The 19773-nt window shown below is 41.0% G+C and overlaps 1 protein-coding gene across 1 annotated transcript in view; it reads left to right on the plus strand.

The window, feature by feature from the left end:
* Window positions 1–19773, plus strand: part of TTC27 (tetratricopeptide repeat domain 27) — a 228411-nt gene that overhangs the window by 148110 nt on the left and 60528 nt on the right. The window contains exons 11-12 of the mRNA XM_014600026.3: window positions 16372–16467; window positions 18441–18563. Of these exons, the coding sequence (XP_014455512.1) occupies window positions 16372–16467; window positions 18441–18563 (219 nt within the window). The remainder of the gene's footprint in view (window positions 1–16371; window positions 16468–18440; window positions 18564–19773) is intronic.

Raw genomic sequence — 19773 nt, forward strand, 5'->3', positions numbered from 1 at the left:
CCCCAGTTTGTTTAAGACTGCTGGTCCAGTGAGTGCTCTTTGTTGATCCTTGGAGATCTGGGTGATTGCATTATAATCATTCCCCATCTTGTTTCTACTTTCTTTTACAAATAACGTGGTCTTTTCATTGCATAGAACTTCAGCTGTTTGAATACAGGGAATTTCAGCATTGTATTTTTGTGCTTGGTTTCACATATCAGGTCTAGTATGCAACAGAGTTTGTGTGCAAAAAAAGTCTACTAAGCCTGAAAAACATATAAAAAATGGCGCACGTAATTGAACTGTTTGTGGTTATTTTATGTATTTCTCTGTAATAACCTACCTTTTCCATTGCTGATTTGTACAAACCTATAAAATGGCCTGAAGTTGAAGAATAGAACAAAAGATTCTACCATAGGACTCTTCACTTCATCTGTATGTATGTGTATTTCACATAAAACACTGAGTTAAAATGTTTATTAAAATTGCAAAGTCAAGCACTCTTTAAAGTTAGGAATTACAGGCCAATCAGTTTGACCTCAATCCCTGGGAAGATTTTGGAAAAAAGTATCAAAGAAACTATTCTTGACAGGCTAACAGAAGGCAACATTCTGAGGTGAGGGATAGCCAACACAGGTTTGTTGCATGTAGGTCTTGCTTGACCAATCTCATTTCCTTCTGTGACCAGGTGACACATCACTTGGACAAGAGGGAAGAGGTTGATGTCATGTATTTGAACTTTAAAAAACCCTTTGAACTGGTGTCCCATGATGTCCTCATGGAAAAATTGGGCAAATGCGGCCTTGACTAATCCAGTCTCATGGCTGGAGAACTGGCTCCGAGGTCAGACCCAGAGAGTGGTAGTTGATAGAACCGAATCAACATAGCACTCGGTGACTAGTGGTGTACCCCAAGGCTCTGTTCTTGGACCTGTACTCTTTAATGTCTTCATAAACAATCTGGACACTGATGTCAAAAGCGGACTGGCCAAGTTCACTGACAACACCAAACTTTGGGGAAGGGTCTCCACACTTGAGGGTAGGCTGGTGATTCAGGCCGATCTTGATAGGCTTGCAAGATGGGCGGATGAAAACCTGATGACATTCAATACAGAGAAATGCAAGGTGCTCCACCTCAGGAGTAAAAATCTGCATCACACTTATAGACTCAGCAGTGCTACACTTGCTAGCACCATGACCAAAAGAGACTTGGGGGTCATGATTGACCACAAGATGAATATGAGCCACCAATGGGATATTGCAGGTGGCAAAGTGAACAAAACTCTGGCTTGCATCAACCGATACATCTCGAGCAAGACCCAGGATGTCATGCTCCCACTGTACTTGGCCTTGGTGAGGCCGCAACTGGAGTACTGCATCTAGTTCTCGGCTCCACAATTTAGGAAGGATGTGGAGAAGCTTGAAAGAGTCCAGAGGAGAGCCATGCACACGATCAGGGGGCATGAGAACAGGCCTTATGAAGAGAGGCTGCAAGCTATGGGACTCTTCAGCCTGGAGAAGCACACACTTAGGGGTGACTTGGTGGCAGCCTATAAGTACATAAGGGCTGTGCATCAGGATCTGAGGGAACACCTGTTCACCAGAGCACCCCAGAGGATGACAAGGTCCAATGGTCACAAACTCCTGCAGGACCATTTTAGGTTGGACCTAAGGAAAAAGTTCATATCCAACGCCTGAAACAAACTCCCCCAAGATGTGGTGCAAGCACCTACTCTGAACACTTTCAAGAAACATTTGGACCTTTATCTTGCTGGGATCCTTTGACTCTAGCTGACTTCCTGCCCCTTGAGCAGGGAGCTGCACCTGATGATCTTACGAGGTTCCTTCCAGGCCTAATGTCTATGAAATCTATGAAGTTTGAGAATAAAGCTTTCCTTTGCACTCTTAATTCCATTCTGTGGTGCTGGTATGTACTGATACTGTTTTAATTATATAATTGCATCCTATTTTTCTTTACACAGGATCCCTGCCTCATTTAGTGTAGAGAATGGAAGGTACTTGCTTAATGAGAAACTATTCAATATCTTTTCCCCCTCATTGTTCAGTATGTAGCCCTGTGCTTTATTTGTTGCACAGTATTCAATTTCAGGTCTGCAGACACAATTATTAATTTCCTTACAAGCTCTTGTATGGCCCTAATCACTTCAGTACCTGAGTGCTTCACACATATTAATGACTTTGCCTTCATTCCCAATCAATAAAATAAAAACAAATACCATTAGGATGTTGTGAAAATAAAGACGTATTAAGATCAGAAACATCTGTAATTTTGTGTTCAGTTTAAAACAACTGTGGACCTGATTCAAAGTATTTAGTATTAGGCCTGTGCAAAGCGGCAAGTATTCACTTTGGATTTGGATTCAGTTGATTTGGAGGACAGTGACTCGATTTGGCCAAATCAGATCTGAAAGATTCAGCACCGCTTTGGAGATTTTGCCATAGACTAAACAAGCAGCTGACACAGCTGCCTCCCTCCCAGGGAGGGATTGGGGCTGGGACAAGCTGTCCAGCCGGGGTGGAGGGGGGCGCGTTACTCGGCGAGGGGGCAGGGGACCATGGGATGTGGGTGCGGCAGCGCTGGGAGTAGGGGCTCTGCCCTGCTGCCGCTTGTCCAGCCGGGGTGAGGGGTGGGACGGGATGTGGGTACGGCTCGCTCTGGGCAGAAGTGGGCAAGCGGCAGCAGGGCAGAGCCCCTGATCCCAGCGCTGCCACCCGCATCCCCCCCCATGCTGGCTGGGCAAGTAGCGGCAGCACCTGCCCACCCACATTGGCTAGCAAGCGGTGGAAGGGCAGAGGCCCCGCTCCCAGCACTGATGTGGGCACGGCAGCACTGGAAGAGGGGGCTGTGCCCTGCTGCCCTTTGACCCCTTTTGCCCGGAGCAAGCTGTGCCTGCATCGCACCTCCCCACACCAGCTGGGCAAGCAGCAGCAGGGCAGAGCCCCTGCTTCCAGTGCTGCCACACGCACATCAGTGCTGGGAGCAGGGACTCTGCCCTGCCGCTGCTTGCCAGTCAGTGTGGGGCAACAGGCACTGCCGCCGCTTGCCAGCCAGCATGGGGGGGCCAGCGCTGCTGCCACTTGCCAGCTGAAGTGGGGGGGCATGGGATGAGGGTGCATTAGTGCTGGGAGTGGGGGCTCTGCCCTACCGCCACTTGTCCAGCTGGGGCAGGGGGCACAGGATGCAGGTGCGGCAGCGCCGAGAGCAGGGCCTATGCCCTGCTGCTGCTTGCTCCGTTCTACCCAGAATGAGCTGCGTTTACATCCCTCCTCCTCCTCCACCCCAGCTGGGCAAGTGGCAGCAGGGCAGAGCCCCTGCTCCAAGTGGGCCCACATCCCCCACCTCCCTTCCTGAGTCCTGTGCCTCCTGCCCAGCTGGGCAACTTGTCCCAACACCAATCTCTCCCTTCTCCACGTCCCTTCCCTCCCCCCCCAGCCCCAACAGATTAACCAGCTGCAGGCAGCTTTGTCAGCTGCCTGTTTATTCTATGGCCAAATTGCCAAATCTTTTCCAAATCAATTCAGAGCTTTTAATTGGTCTCCCGATTCAATTCAGATTTGGAGATTCAGTCCCCAAATCGGGTTGAATCTCCTCTGAATTGAATCAGCTACCAAAGCATCACACAGCCCTATTTAGTATATCCATTATACTTTGGCATGTGCAAAATACAGCTCCTGTTGACTTCATTTGCATCTCAGTACCCAGGACTTCTGCAAACCAGACTTGGGGTCTAAAACCAGCCCAGAAAACAAGGAACACACAATTAGTAACCACTTGTGAAATGTTTGATATAAGTAACTTTTAGTATTCTGTATGACGTGTGTGGCACAGTCAAGAATGGAATCCAGTTCTCCATAGCAGTATTCAACTTCCTTAGCCATAAGACCTTCCTTTCTTTTTATGCAGTCCCTGGCTTGATTCACTGTACACCTACCAACTGCACTCCCAGCTTTGTTTTTGCAAATATTGTTGCCTGAAATAATCTGGGATCTGGCTCTGTGCCACCCTTGGCCTGAGTTGAGCCTAGGCCCAAACACACCAGATATTTCTAAGAGGTACACGGTTTCAGTTTCTGAAACAAATGAAGCCAGAGTGCTACAGACAGCAGACTTTTTCACTACACGGCCCTGATTCAACTGCAGAACAGATTCACGCAGTGCACTGAATGAGGCAGGGCCTCTGTGGAAGAAAATTTACATAATTGTGTAATCAGACTATACAACTGTACACATGTATATGCTCAATGGGACTTAATTACAGTTGCCTTTGATTCTGGAATTTCTTAAATGTTGAATGCTTGATATTTTAATCTGAATATTCTTTTCGTTGGGGGGAAAGGGTTGGAGGACAACTTCCTAGGTTTTTAGAAAAACAAACTGGAGAGGTGGAAGGGGATATCAGAAATGTCATCTTGTGACATCATGATGACATCCCATTTGTTCTCAGGTCTGAAACTTTTAATTCTCCATATGGATTTCTGGTAACGGGAACAGCTTGATAGCAATGGATTGTTATGCTGAACATGAACCATCACTTGGTGTAGGTGGTTTGCCACTGGATTTCAGATATGCACAACAGAAGAATGGTGAAATTTAGGGGTCTTAATTTTCATCCAGGTTACAGACACTTCTGTCCATGTGGTTCAAGCTTGATTATCTCCCTGCCAGTTTCAGGTCTGCTGCAAATGTTGGAGACCCTCATGCTTTTCAAAGAAATTTTAATGGAATTATTTAACACAGGGGAGAAAAAGTGTCAGATGACCTTTTGAGGTCCCTTTCAGCCCTGTTTTTCTATGATTTTATGCTAGTTTTGGATCAGTTGTGTCAAATTCATTTGGTTCTGTGTGCTATCTGAGCAGTGCAGGATTGGTTCTTGGTCCAGATCAGGCCCATCTGCCTAGGCCAGTTCAGGGACAATGGGCTAAGTGGGTGCTACAGGTGGTGGAGCCCAGGGCCAGCCCTAGGAAAGACTGAGAGCAGCACTCATCCTGGGCTCTGCATGCAGGGCTCGTCTGAAGTAGCATGTAAATCAATGGGACACCACTAGGGGCTAGATTATGGGGCTTCATGGGCTGGATCCAGCCCACAGGCCATATGTTTGACAGCCCTGGTTTTAGATAAAACAAGGCCCAACTTTCTAAGGTACAAGCTGCCTTCATCTTCTATTGGTGCACCTTTTGATAATCAGGCATTAAATATTTAATGGATCCTGACCACTTTCACTTTGTGATGAAGCTGACCTCTATATATGTGAATATTTCTGGAGATATTTTTTCCAGAGCTGTAGCCAGGCATTTTGGTGCTTGGTATACGTGCAGAGAGCCACTCTGTGTGCTACTGCTCTTGCTATAGTGCTGGTTTTAGCTGTCATTTGTTTCACTGATTGATTTGTCATTAACAGAAATGGAGAGAGTTTGGAAGTGTGTGTGTGTGCGTGCATGCGTGCGTATGGAGAGAGAGTTTGGAAGAATGTGAGGTAGGAATCCTCTGATGGCTCCAGTAGATGACTGTGTGCGTTTTTCCTCTTCTTCCTCCAAATCAAAGTAACAAAAGCTGCCTTGCATTTTCTACTTGAATGAGAGTAAAAAGAAGCAGATACAAAAAGAATATTTTTATTGTCACATGTTTTTGGATGGTCTTCTGCCACCTGTAACCACAAGAAAGAACTGCTATTATCAAAGCTTAGTTAACTTCAAGTCTGTGGCTTAGAGACCTGCAGTCTGCTTGTCTAGTTAAATGAAGGAGATATAACTGTTTTTTCTTCTTTGAGGGCCCTTCAAAAGAGAGGTGATATTATTAGTAACATGAAACTTTCAGCTTCAGTGTATGTGGCAATTCAGAAATGTAACTGAAATACCTGGAAAAAAAAAAAATTCATTTTTCTAAATTTTAACCTAGGATCGATCAGGCCATAGGAAGGTCTCTATTTCACTACCCCCTTCACCTCCATTTTAAATATTTCTTGAATGGTGTCTTTTTAGCTACAGTAAGTAAATTCCTTTTTAAATGTGAAAAGCATTTTGTTTTTTCCAAACAGGCATTTATTAGTGCAAGCACATTAAGTATTTTATGCAATACATTTGATATGAGGTTAATTTTATCTAATTTCTGACAAATCATTTGTTTTAATGTACCTTTTATAAACATAACACTAACTAATTTGCAGTTAATAAACTGCAGATACATAAGGTATATATTTGTTAGGCTTAACTGATGTAGAAATAGAAAGAAGTGCAAGATGTTTTCATTAGAATTTCCTTCTGGATAGCGTGTACCAGTCTGAATAGAGTTGCAGATGAAAAAGATCATAAGGAGACATATGTGTTTTTATTCAAGTTTCTTTCAAGTATAAACAGACATACCATTTTTAAAAGTTATTAAAATAAAGGGATTGATCTGGCTATTCATTTGTGTTCCCCTTTGCTGAGGATGAGCTCAGTCTCTCAAAGAATGCAGCTGTTATGCTTTAGAAAGCCCTCTAGCACAAGTGTTTGACATAATTTATTCATAATATCTTTTTATTGTAATGCCTGACATGGAAAAAAATACAGTACAAAGTAATACATGGTATCTGGCATAAGAGATTAGTTCTATAGATTACCAGCTAGTTTCTTCTCTTTATCCAAAAATATAGATATAGTCTTCGTTGCAGTGTTTTTTTGCTCAGGACTTCGGTTAAAAGAGGTAGTAGGAAAAATTTCAGAGGCACTGAACTTGAAAAAGTTTTTCAATCCCTACATATAATCAGAGCAGCAGAAATATGACAGATTCTGGGCATAATTAACACTAGTCATTGTAGAGGTAAATAAACTAGCTAAACCCAAGAGCAGAACCTAAGCCTGGCCTGGAAAAGCCTATACTAGTAGCCATATCATCACATCTTAAAGTGAAATGTGACAGAAACCAGTCCAAGTGCTTAAAAATACAGTCTGAGGTCTTTAGAAGTAAGGCCAATCCAATCCTCAACTTGTCCAAGAGGATCTAGGACAAGGGTGGGCAAAATATGGCCTGTGGGTCAGATTCAAGCCCCCAAGGAATTCTACCCAGCCCATGGTGGGTCTCCCATCCCCATCTGGCCAAGGCATGAGGGGCAGCCCAGGCCATGGCATATGTATCCGGTCCTGCTGCCCCTTGGTGTATGGTGGAGTGGGGGTGGCATAGCAGCCACACTCCACTTCCTGGCACACCCCACGACAGTGCATCCAGATGCTGCTGCTGGACTCGGCCCCAGTGCCTGGGCTCCCCAGCCCATCTGCCCCAGCACCCACTGTTGGAGGTGCTGGATTAAGCAGGCAGGCGGGGACTCCATTGGGACTGGCCCAGGACCCCTGCAGAAAGGGCATGCTTGGCTGGGCAGATGGGAGGTGTCACAGATGGGCAAGGCCTGGGTTCAGATTGTGAGGTGATGACAGTCCAGTGCCAGTACAGAGCCATGATCCACTCCCCACATGCCCCTGCCTGTGAAATATGCCCATCACAGGGATGTGTGGGGAGTGGATTGCAGCTGTGTCCTGGGCCTAGGCCCTGGCCCTGTGCTGTCACTGCCCTGTGATCCTGACCCTATCCAGCCATCCCGCTCCCAAACGCCAGTCCCTGCTTGCCGGCAGCCCCACCCCATCCACCCGGCTGAGTGCACCTTGCCCATGGGGGTCCTAGGTGGTCTTCATGGAGATTCTGCCTGCCCACTTGCTCTATCCAGTGCTCCTGGTGGCAGGTTCACTGGTGGGTGCACCCAGGCCAGATGGAATCAATTGCCCCCCCCTCCCCCCCCCATGCTGTGCCAATCCCCCTCCTCTGCAGCTGGTCAGCGTGCCCCTCCCCGCCAGCCACACTGGGCTGAATCAGTGCACACCACCACTGCCCCCTGCCTGCAACAGCTCACCGAAATTCCTAAAGTGCCCCTCCAGCCAAAATAATTGCCCACCCCTGATCTAGGAGGTGGGGTTTGCAAAGTGAGCAAAAAAAGGGGGAAAGTCCTCAAAGCTATGAAACAGATGGAGGAGGCCTGAGTGTTATTCTTGAAGAAAAGAATGAGCGGGTAGTATATTGCCTTTTTTTGGCACGGAAACTTTTTAGGCTTCTTTCAAAGAGGAGATACTCATGCCTCTGCTAACCTGGAGGTCCTAAACATCCTACATGTATTGCTCCTCATCTTGGCATCTCTACACAGCATAAAAACAGTCATTTGACTTTCCATGACTCATTCATATTTTGCATTAGTCGTCTCTGTAATAAATTTCCCTGAAGTGTGATGTCATACATTCCCCTTTGATAATTAGATAAATATGCTTTCTTCCCATTTTGATGTTGAAATAAATCATTGCTTAACAGATTTGTTGTGTATTAGATAATTTAGTTATTCACTTCCTGTAGAATTTTATTGCTTAATAGGGTTAAATATTCCATGGATGCCCTGAAGAAAGGGATAGCTAAGCCTTGCCTTTCTGTCATTTAATAAGCAAACAACTAAACTCTTATTTATTAAAAAAAAAATTTAAGTAGTGCTTACATGTTTAATAAAAGTTACTACTTTTGTATCTGTCAATCCAATGAATAACCATATATCTTGTCTCATGAGGTTAATCAGCATCATTTGATTCATAAAGTAATCTAACTTAGACATTTTTGTTACTACTGTATTTGAGCCTTATGGCATCAGCCAGAAAAATATCTTTCTTTTTACAAAATATTGTTGTGCTGTAATATGCATCCTTATTCAAATGTATTTCTGTTGTGTTTTAGAGGAGCAAAACCAGTTAACTAAGTATTTTGACCATCATGGTTCCTTAGAAGTCTGTTTATATCTTCCTGACAGTCTTCAGTCTTGATTCTAGGTCTTCTTGGGTTGACAAAGTGTTGATAAGTGTGTATGTACATAATCTGGACAGTAAATATAACTTGTTACCTTTTAAACAAATGATTTTTGTAAAAGTTCAAAATTGAAAGTTGTTTAATTCACAATCCACTAAAATACCAAATCAAGCACTATAAAATCCTAGACCACCTGATTTACTGTATAGCAAAGAAAATATGTGGTATTTTATAAACACTGCATACTGCGCCATGTTCTATGCAATGAGTATCTTGAAATATGCTTTCCTGAGGTAATGTTTCAGTAATATTCATTCACTGTAGTTTTATTATGGAACCAAATTGAGACCATTACTATAACACTAATTTCAATGTGCACACTCCAAAGTAACTTAGGAAAAATGTGCTATTTTTATTAAAGTTTTCAGACTTTACTGTTGAGAGAAATATTTGGGGAGTGTGATGAGCATAACCATTTTCAGGATTAGATAAGTAGACTCAGCTGTGTTCCAGAGGAAACTGCACTTGTGACCACACCACTTCCTAAGAGCCATGCATAAAAGTTTTGAGCAGAAAGGTAGCAACATCTCTCGGGGCTTAAGAGTTAATCCTACTAAGACTCAACCTTGTATTTAGCTCGTGACTTGGTTCCTTGCTCTAGGGTTTCTGCTCTGTCTTTTCTTCAGTTCCCTGACTCTATTGTCAAATCTTTGGTTCTTGATTTTCTGTTAGCTATTTGGTCTTCATGTGTGGCCCAGATCCCTGTCGGTGGCCTTGCTCCAGTCATTCTTCTAGACTATTTATGCCACAGTAGTGACAGGGAGGGAGACTACAGAAATAATAATGAAAGCTGTTTTTGAGTTAGAATGCTTGAGAATTTGATAGGGGGTTGGAATGGCATGTGCACTAAGGTGTACACAGTTGACAGCCCAGAGATTGCAAGTTCGAGGCTGTAGCTGAAGTGCTCATGGTGCAGTGTCAGATTCCAGTGAAATCTGCAAACTCTGCTAAATACTTTGTCACAAGGACACAAAAAAGGAAAGAATTGGATAGATTTAGTTTAGAAACATATTTTAACATGCCTCCCCAAAACATTTTTGTCCAGAAATTGGAAATTAATTGTAATAATTATTTTTCAAAGTACAAGCGCATTGAAACTGATATATTAAAGTGAACTTTTTTATTTCTTGAGCTTCCATGAAAGTGTTTTTAAATATTACAAGTTCCACAAGAAGTCTGTGGAAGGTTATAAGTGACAAGTTATGACAACTTAATTTTGATATAACAAGGAGCTATGGAAGGTGGCTGGGAGCAGGGAAGAGGTTTTGATAATATTTAGTTTGTTTATTTGTACATATTTTGTGATGTAAGCAATACAGAACCGTGGAGTTATACACATAGCTGATGTGACTTTTACAGAGGTTTCCCATTGCTTTTCCTGGTATTGAATCTTGTGTTTTGATAGTAACTTCTTTGGAGCTGTCATGGTATTTTCATATGTTTGTACAGTACCTGCCATAATGGAGCCTAGTCCTGACTGGGATATCTGGGCATGCTTGTATTACAGATGAGGATAGTGTGAAGGGCTATGGGAGTTTCCATTATAAAGTCAACTTTTTAGTATTTGCCCCTAACTTTCTTTGCCCTAATACCCCCCCCCCCCCAAAAAAAAAAAATCACATAAAACATTTCATGTGAAATGGGAATGGAGAAAAGGTTTTGTGGGTTTTTTTATTTTTTTTGAAGGCATAAGTTGGTGACTATCTACAACAGCGATGCTCAGCCAGGGTGCTGTGGCACTCTGGGGTGCCTTGAGATCCTTTCAAGGATGCCACTGGGTGCCATGCAACATTAGCACTGTTAAGTGTGCAAACTCAATTCACGAGATAAACCTTGAGATTTCAAACTGGAATCCACAGTGTCAAAAACATTTGACCTGTTGTGAAATTTCTGAGGTCTTTGCAATGGAGCTCTAGTATTATTATTCTGTGCTCAGAAAATGAGTGAAAACTAAGAGCTGGCATTTCCAAAGAGTGCCTTGAGTTCAGTAAGGATGCCTGGAGGCTAAGAAGCGGTACCTTAACTCTAACAACACTGGGAGCCACTGGTTTAGAAACTCAAGTTGTTTCATTTGTCTCAGCAACGTTTAGTGCCTAGAACTTTTTAAATAAGACTGACTGGTTTAATTTTGAAGTTATTCTTGAGCCCCTTGTGAAAATGAACAAAGTTCATAACTTCTTGCTACTACAGATTTGCCACAATTTATTAACTGTAGAAAAATATAGGTCTTTTTCTGAACTTCTTATGTACAATAAAATGTAGTATATAATCCATTAATTTGGAAGCTGGGATAAAGCATGTACATGATGGAGAAAAAATAAAATTCTCCCACTCCTTTCCCAGAAAAAATAAAAATAAACTGGAAAAGTCTTTTGCCCCTCACTCTCAATCCACAACCCCCACTTGCCCCTCCAGCCCTGCTGGTGCCCCTGTCTCTTGACCCACAGCCCCTCACATCCCCAGCCCTGTCACAACCCCAGCTGCCAGGCTGTGGGACCCAGTGACTGCATCCTGCTTGCTCCACAGATGCCGCAGCTGCCCATAGCTCCATCCACTCCCCAGCTGGGCCCCACAGCCGCACATTCCCATCCCGGCCCCAGGCACCACCTCAGCTAGGCAGTGCCCCCAGCCCCAGCTGCTAACTCTTCTCCGCTCTCTCCCTCACCGTGGCCACCTCAGCCTGCCCCCCACATGTTGCCTATGCCTTCTTCCCATTCCATACACTTCCGTGCAGGTAGCTGGGGGACCTGCTTTCCACTGTTGCTTGGATGTATTGCTGGCCATGTGCTTGTGTGCACATGCACATTGCAACCTCTGCATCCCCCTCCCTCTAGCCTGCAAGGGGGAATCCGCGGTTTCCTGCATTTTTTTTCTCCTTTAAAGGAGAAAATCTGCATTTCCCATGGCAAATGGAAAACCCAAATCCCTACTTATTAAGAAATGAGAAGACTATTATGAGAGCAGATCCAAATAATACAATGGCATGCCGCCTGCCAGGGAGCAGGGGTAGTGAGATGGAGATCTGAGATTAGCAAGGATCTCAACTGCATCAGAGAAGAATCCCCTGACTAATCTCTGTGTGCTGGCACATGGCACTACTGAATTCCCATTGGAATGGATAGAGGATGACTGCTGTGCTAGGGAAGATGCTGAAAGAAGTGGAAGCTTTGGTGATTTTTGATGGAATTCTCTCCCCTAGAGAAGGAGGCTTTAGATGGGACAAGATAAAGGTGATCAATAGTTGGCTCAAGGATTTGTGCTTCAAACTTTTGACCCCAGAAATGAGATTCTTCTCAATGAGTTCTTTTCACTGGAGTATTGGCTATCTGGGATCTTGTGCGACTGATGAAAGACCTTTAAACTGGGAAACAGAGAGAGAAGATTGAGAGAGTCTTGTCTAGTCTTCTGGTTTTAAATATCAGGAAGAAGAAAATCAGGCAAACGAGAATACAGCAGAGGATATGAGGAATATCTGAGAGTAGGAGGATTGAAGGAGAAAAAAAATGAAGAACTAATACTAAGGAGAATCAGTACTCCAGTGAATGAAACTGTGAAAGGACTCATTTTAGGCGGGAAATTAAATTTGGTCAGTGAAAAACAACTGAATTGTTTGTATATTCATGGAAAGAGCAGGGGAAGCTAAATGGTGAAACTAGAATGACTGATGCAGATATGCAAGTCATCAGCAATCTAACAGGTATTAGAAAGCAAAGAGAAACATGAGGGAACAGGAATTGTGCCTACACCTGAGTTATTGAAAGTATGCATTCTTCAGGAAAGACAGAAATAAAGGAAAATGTGGGAAAGTGTATGTTATATGTGATGATATTATAACCAATAAAGAAAAAAAGAAGGAATAGCATGAATAATTCAGGATCCGGTTGGATCAGAGTCTTTGGAGAGGATGGTAAAAAGAGGTTCTTTTGGGACTAACAGGGTCAGATCTGGACATGGAGATCTCTGTACATGCTTAGAGAAATAAATGCTGCTGGAAATTATCTTGTTATGAGACACCTTTACTTTCCACATACAGACCGGAGAGCAAATTATTCTAATAGTAGTAGGGCCCAGATCTTCCTAGATGTGACAGCTGACAACTTTCTTTACTAAATACTCACTGAATCAAGAAGAGGTGATGCTATTTTAGGCTTGGTTTTGCCAAGTAACAAGGGCATTGTAGAAGAGCTGATCACAGCAAATAATTTTGCACTGACTTTGAATTGATGTAATTTAAATGCAAGGGGGCACACAAATACAATTGGACAATGTTTAAGACTGTCGTAATAGAAATGGACTGAAATTTAATAGTAAAAAGTGACAAAAATTGTCTTTATACAAATAGACTAAAAGCTAGGATATTTTTTATACACACTAGGGTTTATCATTTGGAAACAGCAGGCAGAGGAGAGCAGTCTTGTTTACTAGTTGGTCATATGCTGGCTGAAATCCACCATTGTGATGTGACGGTGAAAAAGATAAACGCAGTCCCAGGCCATAGGAAGCTCCCTGGACTGCTCATGCATTTTCCATTAGATAATCATTGGATTTAGCACAAACAAGACAAAAAAATTTAAACAATAAAATGGGGGGGGAAGAAGGAGAGTATGCTGGGGATAGAGTAATCCTAAGAACAAAGACTGAAACCCAGGTTTCTCCCCTCCTACTACATACCCTAACTGCTGGGTTACAGAGTTGGCTTCCCTCTTGTTTGCTTTCCGTTTGGCCCCTGCCTTGTGCCTTCTTTGGTTGCACAGTGTCCCAGCTTGACAAGAGGGGTGTCAGGAGCTCTCACACACACTCCTTGATTCCATGTTGATTCGAGGACTCTCGTGGGAGATAGAAAGTGTGGGGTTGCATCCCTTCAGGCTGATGGAGGTGGCTCACTTGAGTTAGTGTCCTCAGCATGAAGCTGCTATATAAAGGTGAGCACTACCACCACCTCCTCCTATTCCTCCAGTGCTATTTTTGATTGCAAGTGACTTTAAGTGATGCAGTTTGTGCTGTTTGTGTGTTAGCTGTGTTCTGAGCATGCCTACTAGATCGGGCCCTCTCATAGCCTGGAAGCTCAGATTCGGTGCCACTTTGCCTTTTATCTAGATCATAACCAGAACCGGACACAGGCATGTGTGAACTGGGCAGCCGCCCAGGGCCTGGAGAGAAGCTAAGTTTAGCACCTGTGGAATTTTGTGGCCTGCAATTAACCAAAACCCATTTCAGGTGCCTAAGGTGCCTTTTTGGATTTTGCTGTAATGCAGGTTGTCCTGGGGGACTTAAGCATCTCAGGACAATTACTCTTAAACTCAAGATATAGCTTTTATGATGATTACAATCCATGAGTTGTTTTCTGGTTCAGCACACAAACCTGGCTCCAATCTGGGTATTAGTTTTGGTCTGTGATTGTCAAGGAGGTGAGAGTTATACCTCTGCCATTTTGAGGTCAAGACTTATATTTGTTTTCTTCAGGAGGATGCTTGGATCACATTGGAGTGTGATGCTATAGTTTACTTTTATGGAGAGGGGACAAGGGTTCCAGATAACTGCTGCTGCTCTCTTTCTAACCTTTATCTGGCAAAAAAGGTCTTTGCCTTGTATTCAGGCTTCATTCTATCTAGATATTAATAGTCAATACCAGGTGATACTGTTAGAAAACTGAGGCCTGGAATAATTTGTAATTGCAGGCAGATAATAATTATGGGAAAAAATCACCCCATTTTTGTTTCCTTTTTTACAGTTTTCATTTTTAAAGTGCATTTCTTTTTTTTCATAAATTGTTTCCTTTTTAAAATAAATAAAGACTGTGGCATCCTATTTTCACATAAGAAATGAAGAAAGTGAAAGTGACTGAAAATGTTATTGGAGAATGTTTTGCTAAAAATGTTTTATTGAAATCCAAACTTTCTAAAGGACCATATTAATTTCATTTTGGAAAAAATTAAAGCCAAGTTTTTCAATAAGATTGAAATGGAACATGTTGACTTTTCATTTCAGAATGTCTTTTATATTATGCTGGATTTTAGATTCTAAAGAAGCCAAAATCATAATAAAATGCTTTGATCCGAAATTATTTTCTTAAAAATTTCATTACACAGGATTTTTTTTGCATTGAGATTTTTGGAGGCTCCCCAAATCTTAAAATCGTGGAACATTCTGCAAAGCAAACTCTAGATTTGTCTTGTAAAAAGCTCATGTAAAAAAATGGACAGTCTTGCTGTTAAAGTCTCGCTAAACAAAGGTGTGTAGAAACATAGGTTCACTTAAAAAAGATCTCAATTTACTTTCCCCACTTATTTGTGGAAATATATCTATATTCCATATTTGTGGACCAGAACTGAGGGAGGAAGGACAAGGGGACAAGGGATCTCTTTAAGTTCAGTCTCCATGCCAAACTGTGTATGCATAGAAGCAAGCGGGCCCCTTCTGAGGATCTTCTTGCAGTGTCTTGAGTACCACATGCACTCCATATGGAAAGAGTAATTGGCTTTAAGGGCATACCCACATGGCACAATGAAGTGCTGTGCAAGAAATTAAAAAAAAACCCAGCTAGCTAGCTCAGGTACCAGGAGCCATAAGACTGCACTAGCACAGCATTGTGACTAATGTGCTATAAGTTAGGTATCTCTGCATGGCATTTTATTGCACTGTGTAGACCTAAATACTGTACATCCACTCACACTTTAGATATCTGGAGTTTTTCTTACAGTTTCTGAGCACTTTTTCTGGCTGTAATTCATTCCCACTTTTTATCTTTCCGTTATCTGCACTGAATTTTGACGCATTTATTTGGATAGTGTGCAAAACTAAATTATGGAGACTGGTAATGCAACTTTTCCCTTTGGGAGAAAGGAAGACCATTAATCTCTCCCATTAATTCACATTTTCCATGAAGAAAGTTCTGAATAGAATTGTCTTCCCAGTTAGATCACTTTTTTTCTGTATTAGTGCTCTGGTTATGAAAACATGTTTTGAAATACTGTTGGTCCTGTGTTTTATTTTTTTTAAATAATATTTAGGACAAGTCAGTGTTATCTCTCTGTTCCCCGTCCCCTCCCTCCCCTCAAGAAAAACTAAGTAAACCATTGAAACATATCAGCCAAAATCATCTTAACTTCAGGCAGAGATTGTTACAAGGCACTTGTGCTTTGTACCCTGTACATCTACAGAATGATAGGGTTTATTATTTGGGGTCTCTTTAAATTATTTTATTGTTTTGGTTGTTTAAATTATTTTATTGTTTTAGGAGTTTGCTGCATCTTCCTGAATTATGCATTGAAAAATTTGGATGATCTTGGAAGCTTGATTTTACATACAATGTAATAGATGATAAACATTTGATTGTTAAATTGGCTTGTTTAGAAGAAGATTCCCATCCCCCTAATAAAAATGACCATTTTTATAACCATATCACATCCTTAATGTACCAAGTATCTTGTATCAAGGCTATCCATGGTCCTATGCACTTTATTTTAATTGTATAAATCTTAGTAAATGTGCTTTGTGTATGCAGGCACTTGCTGACCAGTTTGAAGACAAGAATACGTTGGTGTCTGAGCGGATGAAGATTTTTTACTGTTGTCAGGTGCCTCCACGTTGGGCAATACAGGTACCAAATAGTCATATGATATTTGCTTTATATACTCTATTCTTATTATTTTTAATAGTGCATACTCTTGAAAACTGCCACATAAATCTGCTGTCTACTTTATTACCATGCGTAAATTGGAAGACTTTTTGAAAATACAGGGCTGACATTACAAGAATGCTCATTAAGACTATGTGCATTCTTAAAAAGGAATCAAATATTAGAACATATACAGCTCTTTATGTTTATTTCTGTTATACACAGTTATAACTACTTGTTGAGTAAGCTTTCTACACTCTTTTCTCCTTTTTTCTTTAATGAAAAAAGGAATAGGAATTCTTCAATTAAAAAAGGACAAAAATAGTCAGGGTGTTGCATACTGACAAATATTTATATGAAAAGGGAATGCTGCCACTACCTCAGAAGCCTATTCCTGCTTTTTTCCTTATTCATGAAAGGAACCACTGCTTAGATCTCTCTTGGAGTGGCCAGGCATTTTAGGAAGTGCATCATGGCAAGAGTATCCAGAGTCAGCAAGTGAAGTACCCCACAGGATTGCTAAATCCGAACAACATTTCAGTTTTGTTGTTATGCACCTTTTTTTATAGCACGAACATCTTTCCAGCTACATTTTATTATTTTATGTATAAAGTCCTGCTGTACGAAAGATTGCAAACTACTATTACTCAATAATATTATATTTCAGTGATATTGTATTTAAACATAAGTATCAAAACTAAGATTCAAGACTATGGTCAAACATTTTCCCTAAAGCATGCATTTTATTTTTTAAATGTTGTTTCCTTTTTAATTTTCCTTTGTTGATGCTGTGGATACTATCTAAACGAATCATAATTTCCCACAGTATTCTTCAAATTATTTCATGCAATCTTTTGACAAACATTTCCAGTAAACACTAGCAAATGTGTTTTTCATTTCCAGTTGTCAGAGTGGCATTTTTCTGTCTAAGCCAATTATCCAAGCCAATGTTACAAATACCAAAATAGAGATTTAGAATAGAAGGTGGTTGCATCTTAACTAAGAGGCATTACCTTTAAGTATTACCAAAGTTGAAAAAATAAATTAAAAGTAATTAATCCCATATACAAGAAAATGTAAACATTTTTTCTAAACTGTTATTATTAACTTAGCATATGCTTGCTTTGTAAAAAGTGTTAATGGCACACATGTAAATATAATCATTATTGCCAAGTCCTTATTATTTATTACCACATCTGTTCATGTACGGCTACATTTCAAGCCATCTTACAAAGAGGGGCTGAAAGGTCAACCATGGCACTTTTACAGAGTGGTACTGAATTCATTCAGGCTCCACATGACCTTGGAGGTATGCTTATATGCACCTCAGTGGAGGATTGGCATATTATTTAGTACAGTCCCGCTTATTTTCACAAGCAAAATTGTATACTTCCTGTCTGCGGTAAGTAAATTCTGTATTGCTTTAAAGCTGAAAAATTTTGGTTTCAAAAACCCTTTCAAAGTCTTGAAAATGTAACTTAATCATATAGCTTAATGTAGAATGGCTTATTTTTTTATAAATAATGTGTTACATTGAAATACCTCTGCTTTTAAATTTCTCTTAACTTTTCAGATCATTATGACTACTCAAAATGGACTATTTTACCCTTTCTATAGGTAGTTTCCTGTGTTTCCAAGTTAACATAACCATCTCCATAGTTAAGTTTTCAAGTATGGACAGGTTTACCTGGAGAAATTTATTTAAAATATTATGAATCAATTTTCAATAAGAAGGTGGTTTATCAGTGATAAGCAAACATCAATAAATTTAATATTTTGTATAGATAAGTACCCAACAGTTGCAAGCTTTATTCAAAGCTTGAAGTCTCAGAAGAACAATTTCTTCTACTTTTTGTGCATTCTTCATGTTCAGGCCAGACATCTCTCTCACATTTTTTCTGGAAATTAAATTGAATCTGGATCTAACATTTTTATCTTTATCTTGACTTTTCTAGCGTCAGCTTGCAAGCTTACTCTTTCAGCTAGGGTGCACAAGTTCAGCTCTACAGATCTTTGAAAAACTGGAAATGTGGGAAGATGTAGTAATATGCTATGAAAGAGCAGGGCAGCATGGGAAGGTAAGAACCTCCTTCTTTTTTAGCTTCTTTGTTTTTGCTATTTACATTACAGTAGCACCTTGAGGTCCCATTGCTCACCAGAGAATCCCAGGGTACCCCTAAGCACCCTCAAGACATGATGATAATTTGTGAAGACTATGCAGTGTTAGAGTAGGGGAGCGGAAGAAGAACAAATGTATATATTTTTAATATATTAAACTTTTTGTATTTTGTAATTATGGTATATGCTTCTAGATTTTGCACCTGCACTTACCTATTTTAAACATTGACCAATTTTGTATAGTTGTTATGGCAGAAGTGAGCCTTGAGATAACAATTTGAAGTAAGAGAGGGCAATAACATGAAAGGTCAGTTAGGAGATAGTTTTCCATGCATAAGGACAAGTGAAATAAAAACTTATGGGACTCACAAACAAGTACCAGTTAAATCTGACATCACCGGAGGAACAGAAAGGACGTGGTTTGGAGGAAACAATAAGAGTAAATAAGGATTGCCTTTGGGGTGATGGCTAAAAACTTGAACTTGATTATTTGAAATAAAGGAAGTCTACTGACTGATTTAAAAGCAAAATGGTGATATGCTCTTCTGGGATATAGACCAAAAAAAATTAAATTAACAGCTGTGTTAACAGAATTGTTAATGGCAACTGCTACCAGTGGGGTGCACCCAAAGACATTTAACTGTTGTCATCTAACCCATCTGTAGATTACACAGCAGTTTGAAAGTGCTGGTAGTCTGGACAAGCCACTCCCACTATTGCTTGCACTCCTGGAGCTGTAGTGATGTGAGAGAATTTGGGAGAGGCTGTACCTTTTAGTGTGTTCTCTTTATGGCAGTGTGGTCCATGTGGAGAGACTCACAGCTTAAGTTTTCATTGTAAACCCTGTTTTCAGTATGACATAACTTTCTGAAACTTTTGCTTTTCAAGTGACTACTTGTAGACAGACCTTCTATGAAGGTATAAATACAGAGACCATACTTACACTGAATTAAGGTTGCAAGGGCAGTTTATAGACTTCTTACATAGAACTATAACTTCAATTAATATAAATAATGTGGAATTCCTTATTCAGGCTTACATCCTTTTTCCAGTTACACTAGACCAGTATCACATCCTGGTATTTATAGACTGACAGATCTGTGTTTGATTGCAAAATTTTATGTTTCATTATGCATGCTGTGGGGATAATATGCTAATATAAGAACCCTT

Source organism: Alligator mississippiensis, chromosome 1, assembly GCF_030867095.1.
Source record: "Alligator mississippiensis isolate rAllMis1 chromosome 1, rAllMis1, whole genome shotgun sequence".
NCBI classification, from domain to species: Eukaryota; Metazoa; Chordata; order Crocodylia; family Alligatoridae; genus Alligator; species Alligator mississippiensis.